General features: G+C 38.9%; 1 protein-coding gene across 5 annotated transcripts in view; it reads right to left on the bottom strand.

Annotated features, from left to right (window-relative positions):
- The window catches only part of phf20b (PHD finger protein 20, b), a 33095-nt gene extending 7507 nt beyond the window's left edge, over positions 1 to 25588 (bottom strand). The window contains exons 1-14 of one of the 5 annotated variants that reach the window (XM_067446710.1): positions 25435 to 25587; positions 20469 to 20574; positions 19732 to 19903; positions 19539 to 19623; positions 14277 to 14353; positions 13711 to 14188; positions 12713 to 12814; positions 9394 to 9528; positions 7522 to 7581; positions 7183 to 7431; positions 4755 to 4925; positions 4540 to 4638; positions 2138 to 2269; positions 1282 to 1460 (exon numbers count right to left, since the gene is read on the bottom strand). In XM_067446710.1, the coding sequence (XP_067302811.1) occupies positions 1282 to 1460; positions 2138 to 2269; positions 4540 to 4638; positions 4755 to 4925; positions 7183 to 7431; positions 7522 to 7581; positions 9394 to 9528; positions 12713 to 12814; positions 13711 to 14188; positions 14277 to 14353; positions 19539 to 19623; positions 19732 to 19903; positions 20469 to 20551 (2022 nt within the window). In that variant the 5' untranslated portion in view covers positions 20552 to 20574; positions 25435 to 25587. Of the gene's footprint in view, positions 1 to 1281; positions 1461 to 2137; positions 2270 to 4539; positions 4639 to 4754; positions 4926 to 7182; positions 7432 to 7521; positions 7582 to 9393; positions 9529 to 12712; positions 12815 to 13710; positions 14189 to 14276; positions 14354 to 19538; positions 19904 to 20468; positions 20575 to 25434 lie in introns of all 5 variants that reach the window. The other 4 variants (XM_067446709.1, XM_067446712.1, XM_067446711.1 and 1 more) reach the window with 4 other exon arrangements.
- Between the last annotated feature and the right edge of the window lie 501 nt (positions 25589 to 26089).

Genomic DNA, 26089 nt, shown 5'->3' with positions numbered 1-26089 from the left:
AGACAATTACTGAACATGCATATGAATGTTTCAAAATCATATAGTTTCACCAAAACAAATAATACACAACAACACAATTAGTAATTGTGCCAGTGCTTAATTTGTTGAACTCCTGGCTCAGATTTTTTTTTTTTTCATACTATAGCTGGAAGTATGTCAAGTATACTCATTTTTATAGCTGAATTTATAAATATAAAATAATTGTGCATAACATTTATATTTGTAATAAATATATAATCAAATAAATAAATGTAATGATTTCTGATCAGGGTTTTTCCTGCATATTTTGGGCGCTGCCAAAGAAAAAATTGGAATGGCCAATCAGATGTGTTTAACTTGGTCAGAAGCCACCCAACAAATTGTTTCATTAGAACCAACAATGTCAATAAACTGTATGATTTGAGGTAAATGGTGCTCATTCACACGAGTGACAATCACGCAGTGTGAAGTATCAAAGAAGCAATGAGAGAATCGCAGACGAGTCGGCCACACCGCTAGATATGCAAGTGCTAAATAAATAAATTAAATAAAAGACCATTTTCTTTATACTGTGTTTCTTTGCTGTTCATTTTATTGCTAACTGTGGGAGAAATTTGTAAAGGGTTAGTTAACCCAAAAATGAAAAGTCTGTCAATAATTACTTATCCTAATGTCGCTTGATACCCGTAAGACCTCCGTTCATCTTGGGAACACAAATGAAGATATTTGTGTTGAAATCCGAAGGCTCAGAAAGGCCTTCATTGACACCAGTGTTATTGGTTGATTTTAAAACAATGTTTCGAACTGTTATGAATCAGCGTATCGATTCATGATTCGGATCGCCAAAGTCACAGTCAAACCGCCAAACTGCTGAAATCACTTGACTTTGGCGATCCGAATCCTGAATTGATAGGCTGATTCATAACCGTTCGAAACATTGTTTTGGCCCATCACTATATACGTTTTTTTTTTTTTTAATTTGTGCACAAAAACTATTCTCATCGTTTCGTAAAATGATTGTAGAGTCACTGTAGTGAGATGGGCTTTGTAACGACGTCTTTAGTGCCTTTATGGGTCTTGAGAGAGGAAATGACATTGGTGTCAATGAAGGCCTTTCTGAGCCATCAGATTTCAACACTAATATCTTCATTTGTGTTCCGAAGATGAACGGAGGTCTTACGGGTGTCGAACAAAATTAGGGTAAGTATTTAATGACAATTTTCATTTTTGGGAGGAAAACAAAAAAAAACAACAGATGGTCTTGAGGTCTTGTCTGGTGGAGTTCAGATGGTGGTAGCTCACCTGTATCATGAAGTCGTTCTCCTCCTGCACTTCACAAATACAGCGCACAATCTCAGAGCTGTGAGAGATGGTTTCCACACCCTGCTCGGAGAGGGGCATGTTCATATCGAGCTCGGTGTCAGATTCATCCTCACTCCATACAGGACTGTCTGAAGACAAATCACTGCTGCTGTCTTCCCCTGGTGGAAACAAGGACCGCACATTTAAGCAGAGGATTTTCTCTCCATTTTTATACTACAGTCTTCCATGCAATAGCTATTCTCTCTCTCTCTCTCTCTCTCTCTCCCTCTCTCTCTCTCTCTCTCTCTCATACACTCACACTCACACACACACACACAGGTTTGTTTCACTATATTAGTGAGGACATTACATAGACTTCCATTGATTTTATATCAGGTCAATGATACTTTCTATCCCCTAACCCAACCCCTATCCCTAAACCTACCCATCACAGAAACATGTGCAGAACAACAGATTTAAATAAAAACATGTTTTGGCTGATTTATAAGCCTTTTAAACTAGTGAGGACCAGTCCAATGTCCTCACTAGTGGGTCATTTTCATGTTTTACTATATAAGTGAGGACATTTGTGTCCTCACAAGTATTACCAAACAAGACACACACACACACACACACACACACACACACACACACACACACACACACACACACACACACACACACACACACACACACAAGTCTACAGAGATAGATCTACATAGCGTCAGTGACTAAACACATCTGATTAAACGAAGACACTGGACAGCTAGTGAAGACACTGAAGGACAACAAGGCAGGAGAAGAACACAAAGCAGGCAGCTGTGAGTTCGAAGGACCTGCGTTCTCTGGTACCCACCCTGGCTGAGCATCTTTTCAGGGCAGTTTCCCGTGTAGGATCGGTGTGTGAGGGAGAGGGGCAATTTGTGGGCCGAATTCAGATTGCAGGGGAAAGACTTTAGGCCAATGCTCTCCTCAGTGCTGTAACAGTCTGTCAGAGGAGGAAGAGGGTTAAACACAGACCGAGCAGTTCCTCACCGACGAGGCGGCTTGTAGATCTGATTCAGTGAGTATATGACGCTAGGGACTGGCAACTGAAACGTTCATTTTGTGGGTGGATGTGCACTTTCAGAGTCTATTAATAATTTAAGATGAACGACACATCGATTTGGTGTCCCTGTGTAGATATAAAATGATTGAGAATTTCTGTATTCAACATTTAGTAATGAGTAAATATTTGTGGATACAATTTATTTAATTTACAATTTGTGCATCACCTTACATCTAGAGTACTCTGGAGAGGGAGCGGCTCTTAAAACAATGGATTTCTTTTTGGACAAATGGACATAAAAGCATTTGACAAAACAAAGAAAAGCAACTGGCAAATATTAAATGCTATTTAAACTGTGCAAATAAAAAGATTATTATTAATGTATTATTCTTAATTACCACATTTTAAAACAATTAAATAAACAGTTTTAAATATGGCCATTATGGCTATCCATTTAAACATTTATTTATTTCCATTTATTTTTTGTATTATTAATTGAAGCAATTATAAAATTAAAATGCAAAGGATAGGCTTTTTTCTACCTTCCATGAGGCATTGAAAAAATCATTGGCATCTTTTTGCATTCAAAAGGAGAGCCCAGTTTATCAAATGTTCATCAGGTGTCTAAACGTCACCAGCTAAGAATTGAACATGGAGAAACACTCACTTTAAAAACTCCACACCAATCTAAAATTAAAGAAATGTATTTTACAAATAATAATAATTTTAAAAACCTGCATGATTTTTAACATTTTAAATATACACCGATCAAGAATAACATTATGACCACATATTCTCATTATTCCTAATACTTTGTTGGTTCCCTTTTGCTGCCAACAGAGCCCTGGCCCATTAAGGGCATGACTCCACTAGACCCTGAAGGTGTGCTGTAACATCTGGCGTCAAGATGTTAGCATCAGATCCTTTAAGTCCTGTAAGTTACGAGGTGGAGCCTCCATAGATCTGTTCAGCACATCCCAAAAATGCTCAATTGGATTGAGATCTGGGGAAATTGGAGGCCAAGTCAACACCTCAAACTGGTTGTTGTGCTCCTCAAACCATTCCTGAACCATTTTTGCTTTGTGGCAGGGTGCAATTCAGTATCCTGCTGAAAAAGGCCACAGCCACAAGGGAATACAGTTTCCATGAAAGGGTGTACATGATCTGCAACAATGCTTAGGTAGGTGGAATGTGTCAAAGTAACATCCACATGGATGGCAGGACCCAAGGTTTCCCAGCAGACCATTGCCCAAAGCATCACACTGCCTCCGCCGGCTTGCCTTCTTCCCATAGTGCATCCTGGAGCCATGTGTTCCCCAGGTAATTGACGCATACACACCCGGCCATCCACGTGATGTAAAAGAAAACGTGATTCATCAGACCTGGCCACCGTCTTCCATTGCTCTGTGATCCAGTTCTGATGCTCACGTGCCCACTGTTGGTGCTTTTGGCGGGGTCAGGGGTCAGCATGGGCACCCTGACTGGTCTGTGGCTATGCATTCCTGTAAGCAACAAGCTGGGATGTTCTGTGTATTCTGACACATTTCTATCAGAACCAGCATTAACTTCTTGAGCAATTTGAGCTACAGAAGCTCGTCTGTTTGATCGGACCACACAGGCCAGCCTTCGCTCCCCACGTGCATCAATGAGCCTTGGTCATGAGTCAATGAGCCATGATCCTGTCGCCGGTTCACCACTGTTCCTTCCTTAAACCACTTTTGATAGATACTGACCACTGCAGACCGGGAATACCCCACAAGAGCTGCAGTTTTAGAGATGCTTTGACCCAGTCGTCTAACCATCCCAATTTGGCCCTTGTCAAATTTGCTCAAATCCTTACGCTTGCCCATTTTTACCAGTTTCTAACAAAATGTTCACTTGCTGACAAATACATCCCTCCCACTAACAGGTGGCAATAAGTGTTATTCACTTCACCTGTCATACTGTTCATAATGTTATGCTTAATCGGTGTATAACTTTGTATAGATTATTTATAAATTTGGATCTTTTTATCCATTCAAAACAGAAACCCTAGAGCGTGTCATCTTATCCTGTTGCTTAAATATATTGCCAGATCCAAAATAATTGTACATGCTTAGTTTAGTGGAACTGCCCATTTAGAGAAAAGTTGTAGCTATAGCAGACAAACAGAGGGGACAGCAGAGAGCCAAAAAGAAAGAGCCACCGCTGCATTAAAACTGCCGTCTCACCTGACTTAGACTTCCTTTTCTTCTTCTTCTTTTTCTTCAGTTTGATGCGGAAGAAATCCCTCTGCCGCTTCTCTCTCAGCCGTTCCCTTTCTTTCACCGCTTCAGATGAGAAAAATCAATCTCTATTACTGCCATGGCCTGATTGTGGTAATATGCAGAGGAATCGGCGTGATGTTCACAGATATAGATGGAATGATCACGATGCTCTCCAATACCTGTTTCCTTGGCAACCCAGTCTCTGTCGTCATGCAGCGAGCGGTTGAAGTGTTGGTTCTCTTTGCTCCTCTCTGCACCCAGTGTGGCCGAGCGCTGCCGGTGCATGCTGCCGACAGCAGGGGGCGACAGAGTGTGACCTGACTTACTGTCGCTCAGAGGAGAGGGAGTATCTGTGGGATATTTAAAGGGCACCTATTATGCTTTTTCCTTTAGTGTGTAATATAGCTACTTGTGCATATAAACAATCTGCAAACTTACAAAAGCAAAGTCCACAGCAAAGAGTGCCAATCTCATCAACAATAAACACTTGCTCGAAATGGCTTGTTTGTAGTATTTCTACACCATGTGACAAAGATTTTGCCCGTCGTCAAAGAATAATTGTTTAATTGATTTTGCTATCTTGAAGAGATGCTATTTTATTTTTGTTTTGTACAACATTGTAAGGACTTTCAATGGAGTACAACAGTTGGGTTCTGAAAGTAAAAACTCCTAATTTTCTTCGTAAGAAAGTTGATTTTAGACAATAACTTGTAAACCTTTAAAGACAAACCTACTGTGAGCTATCTATGGTATATGCTTCAGCTTCAGCTGTCAGCCCGTGTAATTTCAGCATATTTTTATGTGCGAATGACGTAATCAAGTTGATCTCTCTATGCCCTATAAAGGTGCCCTAGAATGGAAACCTGTATTTACCTTGGCATAGTTGAATAATAAGAGTTCAGTATATGGAGCTAACATACCATGAGCCTCAAACACCGCTGTAAATCTTGTGCGTACAAAAGACCACTGAAAAAACAGGCAAATCCCAACATAACACAGACTGTAACAGTTAGGATAAATAATATTTACGTCCCCAAAATTTGAATATACCAGCCCCCATTCAAGGCCAAGTAGTATGTATGTTCGTGCTTGCGGTTGCCAGATTTCAATTATTTAAATCCCTCAAACAGAGCTTTTCTGTTAAAAGAACATATTCCATCCAGTGTTTTATTTCAAATTTGCGATCTGGAAACCATGTGCCCAGGAGCTCTCTCTCTCGCGCACGGATGATCTGAAAACACCAATAAACAAGTACGCTGCATTTCAACATCTCCATTTGAGATTTTCGGTTTTAATTAATGTGTAATTCACTCGGTCTGTGTTCTGTCATGACTCACGAGCAGCTTGTGCTGTTTATGAGACTAAAACTGATCAAACCTTCAAACCTTCTCGGTGATGAACTGTACTAAATCCAAGCATGGGTCTCTCGACTATTTGCAGTTGTGTTTGCTGAATAACTCCACTTGAGTGAGCTACGGAAATGAGCCTTGCTGTGAAACAGCCAATCAGAACAAAACTCATTATTATTATTTATGACCCTTCCAAATAAGGTAATAACACCCCAATTAATTCTAGGGACAAATCTTAGGGTTGTAAATGGACATGTAAAACCGTATCTGGAGAATTTTTACCCTTACTTGAGCCACATACTTTCTATGTAGATATTAGAGAACAATATAAAATATTGTATCGATGCATTCTATGCCATGATGCATTTGATTATGCGCTTTGCAATGCATCATGGGATTGTAGTTCTTTCTCTCAGTAAAACCTTTAAAGGGAGAGTTTCCAGAAAAATGAAAATTCTCACATCATTTACTCACCCTCAAGTTGTTCCAAACCTGTATGAGTTTTCTTCTTCTGCTGAATACAAAATACTCTCTCACACAAAATATTCTCTGAATATGGGCAACAAAACAGTTGATGGGCACATTGACTTCCGTAGCACGGGGGAAAAACTGAAGAAAGCAATTCATAAATGTTTGGAACAATTTAAGGGTGATTAAATTATTAAATAAATGTTTATTTTTGGGTGAACTATCCCTTTAAGTACATGGTCACGTACCTTTGTGTTTTTGAGCGTTTTTGCCTCAAATCAAAGTTTGCATTTTTTAAAATTGATTTCAGAGCTGGTTGGCTTGGTACATGTGTTATAACTCTTTAAAAAAAGGCCATTTTAAAACGAATAAAAAACTGAATAATATAATAATAATACTTATTTTCTGCTGCTGAAATATCATCACTAAGCCTCGGAATGGAAACAGTTATGGGGCATTACATTTCCGACATATGACTGTTGACCAATCACAACAAACTGAGCCAGGTGACTAATCAGAACTTTTTAGAAAGGTGTGTTTTTAAAGGAGCACAGCGTTTTAGGAAGCAGTTAAAAAGAGGTGCTGCAGCAATGCACAATATGAGAAAAAAAAATGCTTGAACCTAAAATTTTGTAAATGTATTCTAGCAGACCCCCCCAATTTAGAAGCTCGTAAATGAGCATAAAATAGGCACTTTAATTGTGTTTTAAACATTACGAGGCCAAATCTGAACAAATCAACCCAAACAAACGACCACACAAACAGCAAATAGACAAAAGTGTGCACTAACGGTGGGAAGCCGAGACAGTGCGGCGCCTGCGAGGGGTCTCCTGGCTGAGGTTCTGTTTTTCTGTGGAGCGCGTCTGGACGCAGCGAGGGGGGCTCGGGTCGCTCTGTGCGTGATAGTACTTCATGTGGTAGTGCAGCAGAGACGCTTTGCGGAAAGACTTGAGGCAGCCTGCGATCTTGCATTTGAACAGGTTATGGTCCAGCTCAATGGACAGGATAGGAGGAGGTTGGTTTTTGATGACCCTGTACACTGAGGGAGGCAAAGAGCATGGGGTCACATAATAGTTTTTATACTGTACTGGTGAGCGAGAGTGAAGCTGTGGGTTTGTTGTGTACTCACATGGTTCTCTGCTGTACTTGTTTGTGGTTGGAAGGTGGACTTGCCGTTTGATGGCTGCAGCTGAGAAAACAATGTGTCAGTTAGCACATCATATACATACAAGTGAAATGAATAACATTTGTACATATTCTGAAGAGAATATGAGAGGTGGCCGCTTAAATATTTGTACAACCAATACATTTTACACTACTACTTTCTCTAATTATTAGGTTTATCAGCAAAGATACATTACATTAAAAAAAGGGACAGTAAAACATTTATAACATTATGTTCTTCAAAATGTTATATTCAACAAAAAATCCAGAGAAAAATGTTATTTAAAATTGTAATAATTTCACAATATTATTTTTCTACTGCATTTTTGATCAAATAATGCCTTGGTGAGCAAAAAAGACTTTCAAAAACATTCAACAAAATCATATTGAACCCAAACTCTAAAGCAGTAGTGTACAGATCATTATTTATTTTATGTTTAGGTGTTTGATACTTGATATGCAGAAGCCATATTTCATCTTTTTTTTTTTTTTTTTTTTACACTTTGGTAACTAAATAATTATAACAAAACTAAACATGTTTTTTTTTCTTTTTACAATAATGATAAAAAAAAAAAAAATATATATATATATATATATATATATATATATATATATATATATATATATATATATATATATATATATATATATATATGTATGTATGTATGTATGTATGTATGTATAACACCAAAAGAGTTATAAGACTTTTACCCCCAGTTTCACAGACAGCGCTTATGCTAAAGTGCACGTTTGAGCCGTTTTAACTAAAAGCAACTTAAAAATATGCTAAAATATGTCAGTGCCATTGATTTGATGCACAACAGTGATGTTTATCAAAGCTACTTAGATGTCCTAATTGAACTAAGGCCTAATGCTGGCTAGGGGTGTCACAAGTAACGGTACTTCGGTACCAATCTGGAACTGAAATTTAGAAAATGTGACGATACCACATTTCTGTAGTACCGACTCCCGAGTATATCCGGTACCCGCAGCTGTTAAGTCGATTCCGTGTTAATCTAAGCTCCAGACTAAAGCTGAATATTTACTAGTGTATGTGAATATTAAACTGCAAAATACTATTTAAATATTACTCCTGCATGTTCTGTGTGTCTGTGTGAATGACAGGCGCAGATGCACGAGCGGCTGGGCCACACGATGCTGGCTGTCTTTGTAGTCTCTGCCAACTGCCGTGTGTGGAGGACACGAACGCATGAACCGTCACTTCATGAGAATTTACCGTTTCATTTGAGAAAACGGTCATATCATTAACACAGACACTCAAAGGTCTTCACAAGTTTGGTGTAACGTGAAGAAATTGACAGAAATGTATTAGGCTAATGTTGTACAGTAGATTTATCTACGTCTCTATGTAATAATAATAATACACATCTACTACTACTACTAATATGTATGCCTAGATGGTTGATTATTTTCACTTGATATTTAAACAATGTTTAATTTTAAAAGGCATATAGCCTTTAAATGTGTATTTATTATTTACGTATGATTCCGTAATGATTATCATCATAAATAATAAACTTATTGAATTTAATATATTTTTTGAAAAATAGTTCAATAAAATAAAATTGCTGTGGTACTGAAATTGGTACCGAGTAATGTCAAATTTGTATGGTATTGGTACAGACTACTGGAATTTTTGTACTGTTGACATCACTAATCCTGCCTTAATCGAAGCCTTGTCTGTGAAACTTAGTATATTGTCTTGTGGTTGCTATGTTCAAATCCCTCACACTCTGTATGAGAAATAGTAACAGTGATGCAGTCAGTCTTATCAAACACCTCTGATTATGAAACTGAAACACAGAAAGATGTATACCAAGATCAGGTGTAGATCCTGCCTCTTCTGTGGGTGCTGTATTTCCTGCAGGACTGGTTGGGTCTTCCTTACTCTCGGAAGGTTCTGAGACAGATTCCGTTTTCACCGGCTTGATTTGAGATGGACTGTTTTTGTCTATGAGAGGATCAGAGACACAATGTGGTGGTAGATGGTATAAATCACTATCTAGCATAAAGAACAATAAGAATGAAGAATATTGAAGGAATTTCACATTAGGTAGTTATAAGACTTCAGTTATAGGAACTAGCCACCTGAGAGGTCTGCCGAGAACAACATTTATCCTTGACACCGGCCATAGGAACTCTGAAGTAACACAAGCTGGTCGTGTTCTGTATATCTATATGTGTATGTATGTACGTATGTATATGTACACACACACACACACACACACACACACACACACACCAATAACAAGTGAGACACAATCATGAAGTAAAATGAAATTTATTGGATATTTCAAACTTTTTTAACAGATCAAAAACTGAAAAATTGGGCGTGCAAAATGATTCTGCCCCCTTAAAGCTACACTGTGTAACTTTTTTAGTTTATTCTTAGCTAAAAACACTTAGTTTTTTCAAAAATATATGTGCTCAGTAATGTATATTTACTTCTTTCAAGTAATAAAGCACTCTCGTAATTTTATAATATACCATTGAAAACACATAAGTGTTGAGGGTTCGGATGGCGGTCGCCATGTTGCTCCTCCATCTTGAAAGTACATTTGCCAAAGAGGGACATACCCGTAAATTCAAGCTTCGCTTTTCGCGTTTTTACACTCGATGGCACTGTGTCGGATGTGAAGAGGAGGATTGCTTGAGGCTGCTATATGATGATGGAGGATCACTCTTAAGCCCCTTTCACACTGCACGTCGGACCCGCAATATTCCCGGAACATTGCCGGGTCGCCTTCTGTGTGAAAGGAACCACGTCCCGGGATTGATTACCGAATTCGACCCGGGTCGGGGACCTAGTAACATTGCGGAATATGAGTCGCCAAGGAAGCGGAAAAGAGAATTAAGACGGCAATGCAACAGGCAAATCAACAAGACAAAAGTAAATATTGGAGTGGCCTTTCCAAGATGGAAAGAGCTCATGAGGAGCAACGATTTTAAAAAGAACGCCGACGTTGCCTGCTTTCTTTTCGACAGGTAATATTAATTCAGCCTATTTGTGTATATTGGAAGTTTTATTGTTGCTTGGCTAATTATATCATGGTCTGCTGTGCATAACACTAGAACGACGTCTAGGATAGTTTTCCTCGCGTCAGTGATGAAAAAGTATTGTTTACCTTATAACATAAATCCGTGTTCTATGACGGATAACATGAGATTAATATTTTAATTGCATTATAATTTGTTTGCCTTACGCTAGTGATGTCGTACAATGTACACAATAACGATAGCACTGATAAAAGATACTTTACTAAGATTAGCTTGCATTCGTCTGGGAACCTGATAGCTGATGTTAGCAATGAACTGGTTAAAAATAACGCAAACGTAAAACTATTATTCATTTTACATAGATTAATTTGATCATAGATCATTTGGCAAATTAATTAACTGCAAATTATAATAGTTTTCAAAAGTAACCTCATCACTTGAAGCAACACTCATCGAAGGGGTCGAACTGAAAGCCATGACTAAATCGGCCACCGTAGGAGTTGAAACGAAATCGAAATTGAGAGGAACAGAAACTATTATTCACTGGATGGTCATATACCTTTTCACCACTAGATGGGGGGAAATATCACACAGTGTAGCTTTAAGTTAATACTGTGTAGCGCCACCTTTTGCTGCGATTACAGCTGTAAGTCGCTTGGGGTATGTCTCTATCAGTTTTGCACATCGAGAGACTGACATTTTTGCCCATTCCTCCTTGCAGAACAGCTCAAGCTCAGTGAGGTTGGATGGAGAGCGTTTGTGAACAGCAGTTTTCAGTTCTTTCCACAGATTCTCGATTGGATTCAGGTCTGGACTTTGACTTGGCCGTTCTTACACCTGGATATGTTGATTTTTGAACCATTCCATTGTAGATTTTGCTTTATGTTTTGGATCATTGTCTTGTTGGAAGACAAATCTCTGTCCCAGTCTCAGGTCTTTTGCAGACTCCATCAGGTTTTCTTCCAGAACGGTCCTGTATTTGGCTCCATCCATCTTCTCATCAATGTTAACCATCTTCCCTGTCCCTGCTGAAGAAAAGCAGGCCCAGACCATGATGCTGCCACCACCATGTTTGACAGTGGGGATGGTGTGTTCAGGGTGATGAGCTGTGTTGCTTTTACGCCAAACATAACGTTTTGCATTGTTGCCAAAAAGTTCAATTTTGGTTTCATCTGACCAGAGCACCTTCTTCCACATGTTTGGTGTGTCTCCCAGGTGGCTTGTGGCAAACTTTAAACGACACTTTTTATGGCTATCTTTAAGAAATGGCTTCTTCTTGCCGCTCTTCCATAAAGGCCAGATTTGTGCAGTATACGACTGATTCTGGAGAGAGTTTGCTGCACTGAAAGTAAAGAGGCCGAATCATTTTGCACGCCCAATTTTTCAGTTTTTGATTTGTTAAAAAAGTTTGAAATATCCAATAAATTTCATTCCACTTCATGATTGTGTCCCGCTTGTTGTTGATTCTTCACAAAAAATTACAGTTTTAGATCTTTATGTTGAAATGTAGCAAAAGGTCGCACAGTTCAAAGGGGCTGAATACTTTCGCAAGGCACTGTGTGTGTGAGAGATTATATATATATATATATATATATATATATATATATATATATATATATATATATATATATATATATATACATACATATATAAATATAAATATATATATATATATATATATACATATATATACATATATATATATATACATATATATATACATATATATATATATATATATATATATATATATATATATATATATATATATACATATATATATATACATATATATATACACATATATATATATACATATATATATACACATATATATATATACAAATATATATACACATATATATATACACATATATATATATCTATATATCATTGCTGTTTTCTATGCTGTGTGGCAAGTGCCAGTGTTTTATATGGTATGCATTCGGCCAATCAACATATACTTATGTCACTGGTAGTTCCTATTATGCTGGGTTAAACCCTACTCTGAAGTAGGAGCCAATTTCCCCTCAAAATACATTCTTATAACTAAATTTGTTCCCAGTTCCTGGGGTGCTTTCACCAATAGTCATGGGAACTTGAAGGTCCTTATGATAAGAGATGGAGAGAGAACTAACCTGTGCTTGAATTGGCTCTGCTTCTTTTGGAAGGTGGCATCTGTCCTGTTGATGCACGTCTCTTCCTCAGTTCTGGACCGTTGGGCTTTTCCACATCTTTTGCTGTGATTGACACAAGCCAAGAAATGTAAATCTCAAGCCTGAGCTAAATACATTAGTGAATCACCCAACAATTACTTACTTGCGCTTGACATGGTTAAAAATGTATCACCATCAGTAATACTCCCTAAATGACTTCACTCAGCGGTAACACCGAAAATGCGTGCAAGCTAGAAATAGAATTAACACCTATTTTTCCATGCGACACAAAGCGGGTTGGAAGCGTTTCCAGGCAAAATAGAATAGGAAAAGATGTGTAGATGCCATTTTGACATGAATACATAATAATAAATTACATGTTGATGTTTGAAAGTTAACATAAATGCAGATATAAGCCTAATTGTAATAATAATAATAAAAATATATTGTTTTTTAAACATTACACCTGTCAATACAGAATGGTATATTCTGTAGCACATTTTGCCATCAACACTGCCGATGATGTCTTGTATCAGTAGGCTATATATTTATGTTTAACATTGAAGTATAGGCCTTCCCTGTACATCATTAGCAGGAGCAGCACCACGTCAGACACACTTCTGGTGTACAAAGACACAGAAAACGCCACGCGGCTAACACGCAATACAACCTCCACACTCAAGCCACGTAGCCAGTGTGTCGCCGGCCTAAATGACTATGTCTATCAAAAAGGCAACTGGGTCTTTTAAATGAAACGCAATACTTCCTGTCCAGACTTAGACATGCCATATTGAGTATTACAATTTCTCCCATTCATTTTTATGTGAGTGATTTGTCTTCAACTGTCTCTCTCCATTTGCTACATAGCAAATGTTGCCTGTTGGCATGTGCGTGAGGCTGAATCTAGCTCTTGGAATTGAATCATAAACAAATCAAATATTCAAATGTAACACCAGCATGTTCCTCCAAACCAAACTCACCATCTGCCATCCTGCTCCGTGTCCTTCTGGGCAGACTGGGACTTCCATCTGATACTTCTTCCTTCTCTTTCTTGTCCTCTTCGTTCTTGTCAATGCCATTTTGAAGCTCTTTGGTCTCGTCCTGTCCTCCATTCGTCTCTTTCTCCTCTGGTTGGTTCGCTCCTTCTCCATTCTCAAGCGTCTCTGTCTTGTCTTCTTCGCTGGGCTGTTTTTCATTGTGCTCTGCAGATTTCAGCTCTGATTCGTCAACTATCTTACTATCTGTGCTTTCACTCTCTCTGCCATTCTGGAGATCTCTGGCCTCATCCATCGCTGTGGTGTCGTCTTCATCCTCGTCTGACCCGCTCTCTCCGTCCTGGTCTGAAGTGCTGTGTCTCGAGCCATTACTTCTGCTGTTGCTGTTCTCCTTAGTCTTCCATTCTTTCCCATTCTGATCCCTCCGCTTTCGAGCTTGCTGATTGGTCTTGCCACCAGAGCTCTGTAGATAAAGAACAACTGATTAAAGTGGTTTATTTCATGAATGGCATGGTTTAATAATATTTAAAGCTGATGAAGTCAATTCTCACCTCCTTGCGGAACGGCTTCACCTTAATCCCCTTAACTGTCTTTATGACTCCATCAAAAAACTTCACCGTGTAGAAACCTGAGACATCATAGAAGAACAGCCATGTGTAAAGACCAACACTTTCATAATGTAACAAATGTAATGCCCAACACTTTTATAACGTAATACTATAATAATGTGACGGCCAACACTTTTATAACCGAACACTATCATATTGTAATGTTGAACACTTTCACAATCATAACGTAATACCAAAAACTTTTATAATTCAACACTATCATAATGTAATGCCCAACACTTTTATAATTGAACACCATCTCTGGCGATAGGGGCGTGGTGAAGACAAGACTGCAACGGGAGAGCGTTTGCGGAGACGAGCGGTGAGAAGCAGGTCAAGTGCATAATGACTAACATCTGTCTCTAATTTTAGTAACTGGCAGAGACTGTATATAAGTGGCTTGCAGTCCTTGCAACATCAACACATGGCTCCCACATGGGGCCGCCAATTGTGTCCAGTGCCGCTGTTTGACATTGATGAACAAAGCCATTCAGCTGGCAGAGGATCACCTGGTGGCAAGCCCCTCCCTAATATCTCTCTCACGCCCTTCTCCCTCTTTTCCTCCTCTTCCCTCTCCGTCTCATCCTATCGAAATTCCCAGGTTGCAAAGCAACGCACCCCCTCGTCCTTCAGCCTGCCTTCTGAGATTTCCCAGGGTTCCAGACCTGGGACACTTGGGGCCGTGTCATTAAGCACCGGAGCCTCCACATCATATCCACCTCTCCCCTTTCTCCGTTAGTCTCTAGGCCATCTTTCTGCCAAAGGGGGAATGGGAAAGCCTGGGTTGGTTTGCTGGACATGCGGGTACCTGGATCATTTTCAGGACAGGTGTTCAATCATGAAGGTTATGAACTTTGATCTGGGTCCTTGATTCCCTGTAGGATGCCCCCGATCAAGCCGCACAGTATCAAATACGTATTAGGGTACGTATTAGGCTTTGGTGGATTCAGGTTGTAACCAAACCTCCATTCATCAAAGCCTGATGCAGCAAGAGGTATTGGATATAAGCCGCAAGGTTAAGGTGCAGTGTGTGCACAAGGATGTGGTGGATTACCCTCTGGTGCCTGTTAGCATTCAATTTAGGGGGAGAAAAGCATTAAATAAATGTAGCGGTTAATCCCCACCTTTGGCCTCAGGGAGAAGCCATTGCTAATGCCGAGTTCACACTGCACGATTTTCAAAGTAATCAGATCACAGTTCTTTTCACACTGCACGATGGATCAGCGACAGGGAGTTTCACACTGCATGAGTTTTCAAGAGGAAGAATCACAGACAATCCGTCTCATCCACACTATCTTTCACAACCAAACGCGAGATCATGTGTGTCAGACTGGAGTTCTCGTGCCAGACTGGAATTGTTATTAAAAATGATATGATGATTTTAAATGGTCTGTGCGCTGATTTGCAGCGAAAATGAGAAATATATATATATATGGTGGAGGAAATGGTTGGGGATAAACAGGGAGCAAGGAGTGTGTTCTGCAAAGTTAGAGGTGAATTAATATTTTGCAATGTGCTGCTGTTGTGGCTGTTAACCAAATGCTTGTGCTTTGTTTCTGTTTGATATAATTGTACATGTATCTATATAAAATACTGATATTCTGCTCTACAACTCCTCCCTGAACCTCCCGCTGTCCTGCATCTCGCTCTCTCATTGGCTGTAGGTGATCGACGATGTCATTTTCAATCAGAACTCACAGACAGGTCCAGATATTTAGCATGCCAAATATCTCACGGCATCTGCGACTCATTGGTGATTCTCTCAAACCACATCTTTGATTATTCACACTACGTGATCGTCACTCGCGTGAATGAGCACTGATTTGCCTATGATTTCGGCATTTGTCGAGTAAAAATCAGGCATAAATTCATGCAGTGTGAACTCAGCATAAGTCTGTGGAAATTGTTCAGGGACCTTCACAGACTGACTCAAAGGAAACGAGAAAGAGGGTGGAGCTAATGCCACCTTAATTGGAAGACATACAGATCAAAGAAGATACAACAAACTTTTTAGTACCAAAAACCTCATTACAGTCCAATGGCAGGACACTTAGGGGAAGGGAAGAAACTAGCACGATTTCTTTAGCCGGCATTCACGAGAGTGTCCCCTGGTGGTGTGTGGCTTTGTAGTGTAGTGGATGTCAGCTGGTTAACAAACCGGCCATTACTTGTGCCATTGCGCCCATAACAGTCATAGAGGTCCTCTTCGAGATAATTGCTATGGACCTTGGGCCATATCGGGTCATTAGAATGTTTAGCACACGACCACTGTTTTGCATTAGTTCTGGTGGGCTATGCAAGACGAAACGGTGCCGTTCACCATTCTTTGCGAAAAGTGTGGTGTATGCACCGCTTCATTTTATCTCCCGGGTGGGAATACCCAAAGAGATTCTTACTGATCAAGGTACGGCGTTTATGTCACACATATTAAGTGAACTGTACAGACTTTGGGCATTATATCGATTTGCATCAGTGTCTATCACACACAAATGGACAGACTGGTAAAACCAGTTTTATTGCACATTGAAATCCATGGTTTGTAAATTTGTAAGAGAAGACACCAAAAATTGGGATAAATAGCTTGAGCCACTGTTGGTTGCGGAGCAGGAGTGTCCACAAGCCTTAACAGGATTTTTCCCACATTTGAGCTTCTCTAGAAATCACAGCCCTATGGGGTGCTTAAAGCCTTTACTGAGGCTTGGGAGGAGGGGCCTTCAAACAGCCATATTGAAATTCAAAATGTCCTGGACCCCCACATGTTGAGGTAGCTCTCCATGGAGAATTCGCTCCAGACACGGGACCAAGTCAGTTGTCCAACAGGAGTGAATTTACGCCGGGAGATAAAGTACTTGTATTACTTCTAACATTCCGTTCTAAATTACTTGCCAAGTAGCAAGGACCCTTTGTGGTTACATGGCGAGTCGGGATCTCGATTATGAGGTACAGCGAACAGACGAGGGCGGCGTATGTCAACTTTATCACCTCAATTTCCTAAAACACTGGAATGAGGTGACACCGGACGAGCTATCGACGGCTGTTTCAACAGAGGAAGATCTCGGACCAGAAGCGGCTGTCCCAGTCAATCTGCTGGCGCTGGTCCTCAGGGAGATCACCTATTGCCAGTGCAGCTCACCGATGTTGCCAAGTTGCAGGCAGAATTTGTAGACGTGTTCTCGCCCCTGCCTGGTCGCACGGACCATATACAGCACCATATCGAAACGATCCCAGGGGTGGTGGCACGCAGCCGACCCTATTGTTTACCTGAACACAAGAAAAAGGTGGTACAGGATGAGTTAAAAGCAAACAGTTAGGCGTAATAGAAGAGTCTCACGGAGACTGGACGAGTCCAATAGTTTCTAAATGCTCAGTCCTTTTCGGTGTATGCTGTGTCAAAGTTTGACGCTTATCCTCCGGCCACATTCTGCATATGCCGCAATGATTGGCAGCGCCATCTGAAACATCTGCACTCTGTTCTGCGATTGCTGTGGCATGCGGGGCTCACGGCAATCCCGAGGAAGTGCGCAATTAGGCGTGTGGAGATACGGTATCTCGGCTTCCACTTAAGACCTGGTCAGGTGCATCCCCAAATTGACTACTCCGCTGCAATTGCAGTCTGACTGATCTCACAGTTGACGGAGAAACAGGCTCTAACCCAAGTGAAGGCTGCTCTATGTGACGGGTCGCTCTTGCAATCTCCCAATTATGATCTCTTCTTTGAGTGGCAGACAGACACATCCAACGGAGCTGGGTGCAGTCCTGTCCCAGGTGGTCTGACGCTCTCAAATACAGAGACTAGATACAGCACCATTGTGAAGGAGTGTATAGCCATCCATTGGGCCATCCTCACCCTGTTATTACATCCTGGGGCGGGAGCATCCCTGCAATGGCTCCACCGTATCCACCAACGTGCGGATCACCCGCCTTTTACAGCCTTTTAAGTTCAATGTGATCCATAGGCCAGAAGCGAAGATGGTTGTAGCGGTCTTCCTTTCTAGGGGTGGCCCTTGTGGATATTTTGATTTTGAGAAAATAAGATTCTGAAAATTTAACGCCACCCTGACTTCTTTGTCATTTTTTTTTTTTTTGAACCAGTTTACACTATCATAATGTAATGCCCAACACATTCATAATACAATTTTAGCATGTAATACCCAACAAGTTCATAAAGTAACACTATTATAATGAAATGGCCAACACTTTCATAATCTAACACTATCCTAATGTAACGTCCTAAGACATTCAAAATATAGTAATATCAATGTAATGCCCTACACATTTATAATGTAACTATATCATAATGAATAAAGATCTACAAAAGGTGCACCGATATTAAAATTCTTGGTGATACTGATAAGCTGATAATGAGTCATGTTAAGGCCATTATCTGATGTATGGCTGATATTAAAATGAAATTAATAATAATAATAATAATAATAAATAATACATTACTAAAAAAATGTAAATCAATAATTTTAAATGCTACAAGTGAATTTATGCATCGCAACATTATAATGAACATCATGAAAAATGGATATTCATTTTAAATTAAAGTGAGTGTTAGATGACGGCAAAGGTAAGGTAAAAGTAAAATAGGGGAAATGAGGAGCAATTAATTAATTTAAAGTAATTAATTTAACAATTAATATGTTAAATTAAATATACGTATAAAGAACTGTTCAAAAGCTTGGGGTAAGATTATTTTAAAATTAGTAAAAATAGTAATATTTTGAAATATTTCATTTTAAAATAACCGTTTTCTTTTTTAATATATTTTAATATATAATTTATTCCTGTGGTGGCAAAGCTGAATTGTCATGTTTACTCAAGCATCAAGTGAAAACAGCACAGAACAAAAGATCGATTATTGGGATTTAGGAATCAAAATATGTTACAAAATCATTACAATGACAATTAATTAAGTGATTTTCAACCCAGCCCTAATGTAATGCATGCTTTTCAGTAAGTTTAATTTATTTAAAAAAATAATAATAATGGAAGTATAGATTTTTTTATTCGACTTTTTAATAATTAAATGAACAAATACATTTATCTTTTTTTTGTATTTAATATGAGCCAAATTATCTGGTACAGTACTGTTTCATTTCCCAGTTGGTAAAAATCTAACAAAAATAGTGTCTGAACCTGGACCAGTCAGATGATGTGCTGAGGATTAACATTGTGTGTTGTAAGGTTGTGAGTACACACCATCTTTGTCCCGGGACAGGATCTTTGCAGGGTAGTATCGACAGTCTGACCAGCTGGCGAGAACTTTCTGGTTGACTTGAAAGCCCTGAGAAGAAAAACATCTATATATAATCGTGCAACATAATGAGTCAGAGTGTAACTTTGCCCATGCAGACCCTGAGTGATTCAGCACAGTTTGACAGGAAGTACTCACTGGAGCGCTCTGCCGTTCATTGAGACCTTGTTTCCTAAGCTGTATTCGTTCCACAGGTCTTAGGTACGGACTGCTCCAGTCAAACCATTCATCATAACGATGACTCCACTGTCTGTAGTGGATCAGAACCTTCTCGTCTTCATAGTCGATCTTCTCAATGCTAGCTGCGTACCTATGAGCACACACACAGATCGCTTGACATTACTGACTGATTACATCTGGGTTTCTAAAGGTTGAAGAACATGTTTGAGGGGAGTTTTATTTTTACGGGTAATAAGTCAAGCTTACATAGCACATTTTAAAATCCGTGTACAAAGTGCTTTACAGAAGAGAAATTCACAAAAAATGAACTACACACACATAGAAATAAGATAAACAAAATACAATAAGAAAATAAACAAAAACACATCAATGGAGTACACGTGTACATTCACAGAAAAGAAAAACATACGTCTTATTATATTAATAAGATACTATATGCCTATATTGATTTTATGCATGAAAGAGTTTGAGGTCCTCAGTCTGTGATTTACACTAGTAGCAGCCCCTGGCTTCCTAGCTCAAATAGTAAAGCACAAAACTTGTGCACTTTGACTTAAAATGCTGATTTTAAGATTTGTTTGGTTGGCAAATTAAGAACTTTTTCTAGTGGTATCAGCACCAGAGAAGCATCAGAATTTCAATCAGACCGAGTGAATGAGCAGATGGAAGAACGGAAGCAGAGGGCAGACACTGACCAGTTCTTCAGACTGTCCCTCGCCTCCAGCTGCGATCCCACCTCGAACGTGATCCCACGCCTGTGAGGAGGGCTCTTTGTCATGCTGGTCACACACAGTCACCAACCTATGAAACCAGAGAAGCACTTAATGAGGTCAAAGGTAACAAATATTACGCTCGTGGGCGGCACAACCTAACTAAGGTCATACTACAGCCTACAGGGAATCAACAAATTAGGGGTGGATGATATACCAGTATACACCATTATCCGGTAGATAGAATTTTGGACCATCACAACTACACTTACACTCATGTAATATAGCATTGGGGCTAGGTCACAACATTTTTTCGTTTGCATGCACTTTCTAGCATTGTGGATTAAAAGCAAGGGATTTTAAACTGATGAAACGCATTTAGCAGCGAAAGAGAACTCATTAGTATATAATGCACACTCTCTGAGAGACTTTGTCAGAGATGCGCAACATGATGGTGCTGCTCAGAAACTGAGAAACTGAGTGTTTTTTGCTGCCAAATTGAGCTTGAACAGTTAAATACACATACCGATGTGTCAAAGTGAACCTGTATTAGCAAGTAGAGTCATTTAACGTTAAAGGGATAGTTCACCCAAAAATGAAAATGTGATGTTTATCTGCTTACCCCCAGTGCATCCAACATGTAGGTGTGTTTGTTTCTTCAGATTTTTAACTCCAACCGTTGCAGTCAAACTGAACAATATTTATGTTGTTGTTTTTTTTTACCTCATATCCAGACGAATCTCATCTGGTATATATATATAGATGCAGATCGGTCGAATGAGGCAGCTACATACATACATACATACATATATATATATATATATATGTATGCATGTTGTCTAAGCATGTTTTTTTTTTTACTCTTATAGAGTTGTTACCCATTCACATGCATTATGACTGACAGACTGCAACAGTTGGAAATAATAAAAAACAAACTTCATTTGTGTTCTACTGAAGAAACAAACACACCTACATGTTGGATGCCCTGCCCCTGGGGGTAAGGAGGTAAACATCACATTTTCATTTTTGGGTGAACTAACCCTTTGAGTGGAGTAAACAACTGAGAAAGAAAGAGCGCATGTAATATTACATTAGATTTATGCAGTTCTTAACTCTTTCCTCGCCAGCGTTTAAAAAAAAAAAAAAGTTTCCAGCCATTTTCCCCAAAATTTAATATCTGAGCATGCAATATATCAAAAGAAAGAGCGGACCCTCTACTTTTAACCACACACACAAAAAAACTTTTTATTCTAGCTTCATTCATTCTTTTTTTATCAACACTTGAATATGGGTAAGTTTCATAAAAAAGCAACATTCTGAACAAAAAGCTGAGAAAAAACTGCATTCAGATGTGATTCAGAGGGATGATCAAACAGATGGAGGGGATCGAGTCCATCAACACCCCTAATGCTTGCACAGGCCTGTCGCTCGTCCTGGGTCCACATTTCATTCAATAACAGTAAGATAGTTTTGATTCATATGATGTTTAATGTTGTTGATCATTAAACATCATATGAATCATCTGCTTGCATACAATCAGTTGTTTTACTGTGTCTTCTTCATCTGTGTTTTGATCTAGAGATTCTGTACTCAATTAGAAGATGCGTAATAGCGCCCCCTAACGTATAACACTGAAAACACGGACACCCGGAAAATTCAGTTTTTGACCAGGGAAAGAGTTAAAGTGACAGCAAACCTACTTGTGTTCTTGGTGTTAAAAAATCAAAATCACCCATTGTTGCTCTAGACTGAATAACTTTTGTAGATTTAATAAGAATCTGTGTAGTATATTGAATTCATACAGTGAAGACTAAGTGTTTTATTTGTACATTTGATTATTCCCTTTATGTTAAATAAACCTAATGTGGTTCTACCTGAAATCCTAAAGCCCTTAGTTTACACTGACATTAATGACACTTATTTTTTTTAAGTAGCTATAATGCTACATTAAATAATATTGTTCACTTTCAGAAGTTTTTTAGGGATGCTTTAATTCTCTGAAAATAGAATGTGAAACATGTTTGTTGTTATATAATTTTCAGCTATTAAATAGAATTAACTTTTATTTTACACAAAGCATTATCATAGTGTATATCGAAGAGCGCATAATTTAACAAGTTCTTTCATATCACATTTTTCTTCAATATCGTGTTACGCCTTCCACTGAGTTAATCTTGTAAATTTAAGCTCACATCAACAGCAGCATCGTAAACAGTCATTACGCACAGATCAGAACTCCTAATACTGGGTCTAACCGATTACAGACTACATGACAACATGTCATAAACCAGAACACAGACAACTGACCACAGAAGAGGAGAAATAGAGGGAGGAATTAAAATAGATAGTTAAGTACGCAGCATCATTCAAAACAGAAGTATACTAGACATTAAGATCATCTTTGTGTACGTTTTTATATGATCAATTATATTGACAAGAAGTATATTCATACTTTTTTATTTTATTTTAAATATGATAATTGGACATATTTTTAAACTAAGGGGCCAATTTTAGTCATATTGAATGCTGACATAAGTGGGTTGTGAAACAATGGCAAATATAGTTGTTGGAGATCTCGTGCCAAGATATGCGGACTTGCATCTGTCATTCCCAAGATGAATTGATGCTGTATTGGCTGCAAACGGAGGTCCTAAACCATACTAATAAATGTGTGTGGTCTAAAACCATGCGTTTCAGTTTCATTGTCTCTGTAATTAGATTTTCAAAATACTGTACTAACAGCTCAGGAAAGTAATTACACACTTGTTGTTTCACCACATTACTCACTTACTGCTTAATGAAGACACTATAAATGTACAAAAAAAAAACACCCCTGCATAGTTTATTTTATAATATTGGTCTGAAACCAACATGAGGACACTCTTGTACTGTGATTATCTTGTAACGCAAAATAAATGTCTATAAGAATCCAGATCAGATGTGCAGTAGCTTGATGACGCCTGGATTTTGAAGAGCTTTTATTATTCCACAGTCATTGTTTCAGCTTCTTCCGCTCATGCGTATGTTGGGTAACGGCTGTTTTATTAAATTAGATACATCTGAGTGTGTTGAAAGTTATGTTATAATGCTAGTCTGTGTGTTCGCTCAGCAGCTACTATGAGACACTTGTTCACACTGAAGTGAGCTAGAGCAATATTAGACACGGTGAAACACGGTAGTCACGATAAATCAAGAAAACAAGATTAAACATGACTTGTTGAGCTGAATAACAATGATTTGTTTTCTTTCAATGAATTTATCCCAACAGTTGCTCACCTGTCTAATTAAACACGTCATATTAAAGCGTCTTTGTTGTTTTCATGGTTTCTACAAGACAAAATCAGAAATCGAGGGTAACGCAGATATGACATCACTGAAAGGTGAGGAAAAGACACGATCAGTCTCCTGGTTAAATGAGCTTTTTTCCTCTGGATTTTTTTTTTTTTTAAACATTTGGGATAATGTAATTACACAAGTCAACAAAATATATAACTGGTCTGGTAGTTTCTGGATATTGTAATCCAAAAATCTTACATATTGTGCCTTTAATAGTGTATGTTTAAATAATTAAAATGCATTACAGAGCAACATGAGGGAGGGTACATTACGCCATACTTCCTATTTTTGGGTGTCCCTTTAAGCACGTTTTTAAGACTGGTAGAGTTTATGGAAAACATTCAAATCTAAATGATATAATTTTGCCAGTATGAAGAGTGGAAAAAGAAGAGGAAACTTTGAGCAGCATAGACACCAAATACCCTAATGCATTATTATTATTGAATCAAATAGGAAAGACTGACATTATTCATAATGAAAACCAACGTTGTTTATCAAAAAAGTCTTCATCATCATCATCACATGAAAGCGCGTCATCAAAGGCGTAGGATAAGTTTCATAACTGACTCGCGTGCTTATCCAACCAGCCAGCGCTGCGCGCGCAACCGCGGGGCTCGTGTCCGTCCTCGTGGACAGACACGTTCCTACAGGGTGCATACATTTTCAATACGTCATAATCGCGGGAAACCGGCACATTAGGTTAAATCAGAGCATTCAAAAAGTCCAACTCTCCCGTTACACGATCAGCCATATCGACATGCGCTTGAGCGCCGCGTGACGCGCAAAACGTTTCCTCCTCGTTGTTTACATTGTCAGGCAAGCGGCTCATTTTTACATGCCTGTCATAACAAGTCGCAACCACTACATCAAACGACAGAGACTTAAAATAAATGTTCATATGGTAGAAAGAGGCAAATAGAAACGCAAATAGAGTATTCATGCGTTTGACTCTTCCTCTACTTCTCATGCGAGGAAAACGTGGGTGCAACGTTGCCTGCGAACTTGACGCTCACTGCTGTGTGTAGTTTAAGATAGCAACAAACAGAACATGCTCTGCGATATGATCTGCATATCACAAACACGAGTCACGCCCCCAAAATAAAGTTTAAGTAAATACCGTGGCATTTTAAATGGCTATTTTGAAATTACATTGTTCCGTTGCCGAGTATGATGCGCAACAACAGCAACCCGTTTGATTGGTTCAGAGCCCTGACTGACGCGGACTCCAGCGTTCTGATTGGGCCGCGCACCTGTCACTCAAACGCTGAAGCTCAGCGGCCTCCGCTCGGCCTACTCCTTGCTGCATGGGACCGTAAGTATAAGTCGAACAAAAGTCTTTTAGCTATTTAAGAAGCCACAAATGTGCATTCAACCCGATCTACTTAAAGACTATGTCTGTAACTGCCGACAATTTTCATCAATGCACTATTTGACAAAATCAATGATATAGGTCCCATTAGCATCAAACAGGAGAACACATGTATGGAGGCAAGTTTCTTTTGAACAGAACAGCATCATCCCCAGATTCAAATTCTAAAATGTACAATTACATCAAATAAACGACCAAGACAGCTGCTAATTATTGTGCAATTTATAAAATCACAGCGCCGTTTACCTTTATTGCTGATAAATGTACTCCGACACCAAAGAAAGCCAGTCCAAATGCATGGAGAGTGCTAGAAGTCGCATGCTTTGAGAGCGAGCGCATCCACGCAGTTTGTTTTCTCCGGCGCGAGCAGCAAGGCCGGTGTCCGCGAGGTGGAGCCTGTCTGCGCATGCGCGAAAGGAATTTTTCCTGGTGTCTTCGTTTCCTCATTTCATGGAGGTTTTCTGGCATTTTCATTTCGTTCCTCACGCTTTCCATTTAAAACCGATGTGCTGGTTATGTTAAGCTCAGAGAATTTTGGCGCTTGTTCTCTGAAGATAGATATGTTGTTATTAGAGAGTAGACATAAGCCGATGTCTTCGATATGATGCGATTGATTTGTACTCAAACCTCGAGACAACACTGGTCATCAAACTACGATGATGACCAGTGATTTCTTTATCATATATATATATATATATATATATATATATATATATATATATATATATATATATATATATATATATATATATATATAGTGGAGATTAAAACGTCAGTAGCCTAAGTAAAAAATATTTATAATTATTTTGTTTCATATGTTTTTGTCACAAATATAGGTGGGGCAAGTTATGGCACCTCATTAAACACCGGCTTTATTAGTAAAATATGCAGGGCAGAGATT

Source organism: Pseudorasbora parva, chromosome 6 (assembly GCF_024679245.1).
Source record: "Pseudorasbora parva isolate DD20220531a chromosome 6, ASM2467924v1, whole genome shotgun sequence".
Taxonomy (NCBI): domain Eukaryota; kingdom Metazoa; phylum Chordata; class Actinopteri; order Cypriniformes; family Gobionidae; genus Pseudorasbora; species Pseudorasbora parva.
Note: the sequence above shows the minus strand (reverse complement) of the source record. Positions and strands in the feature narration are given on the sequence as shown.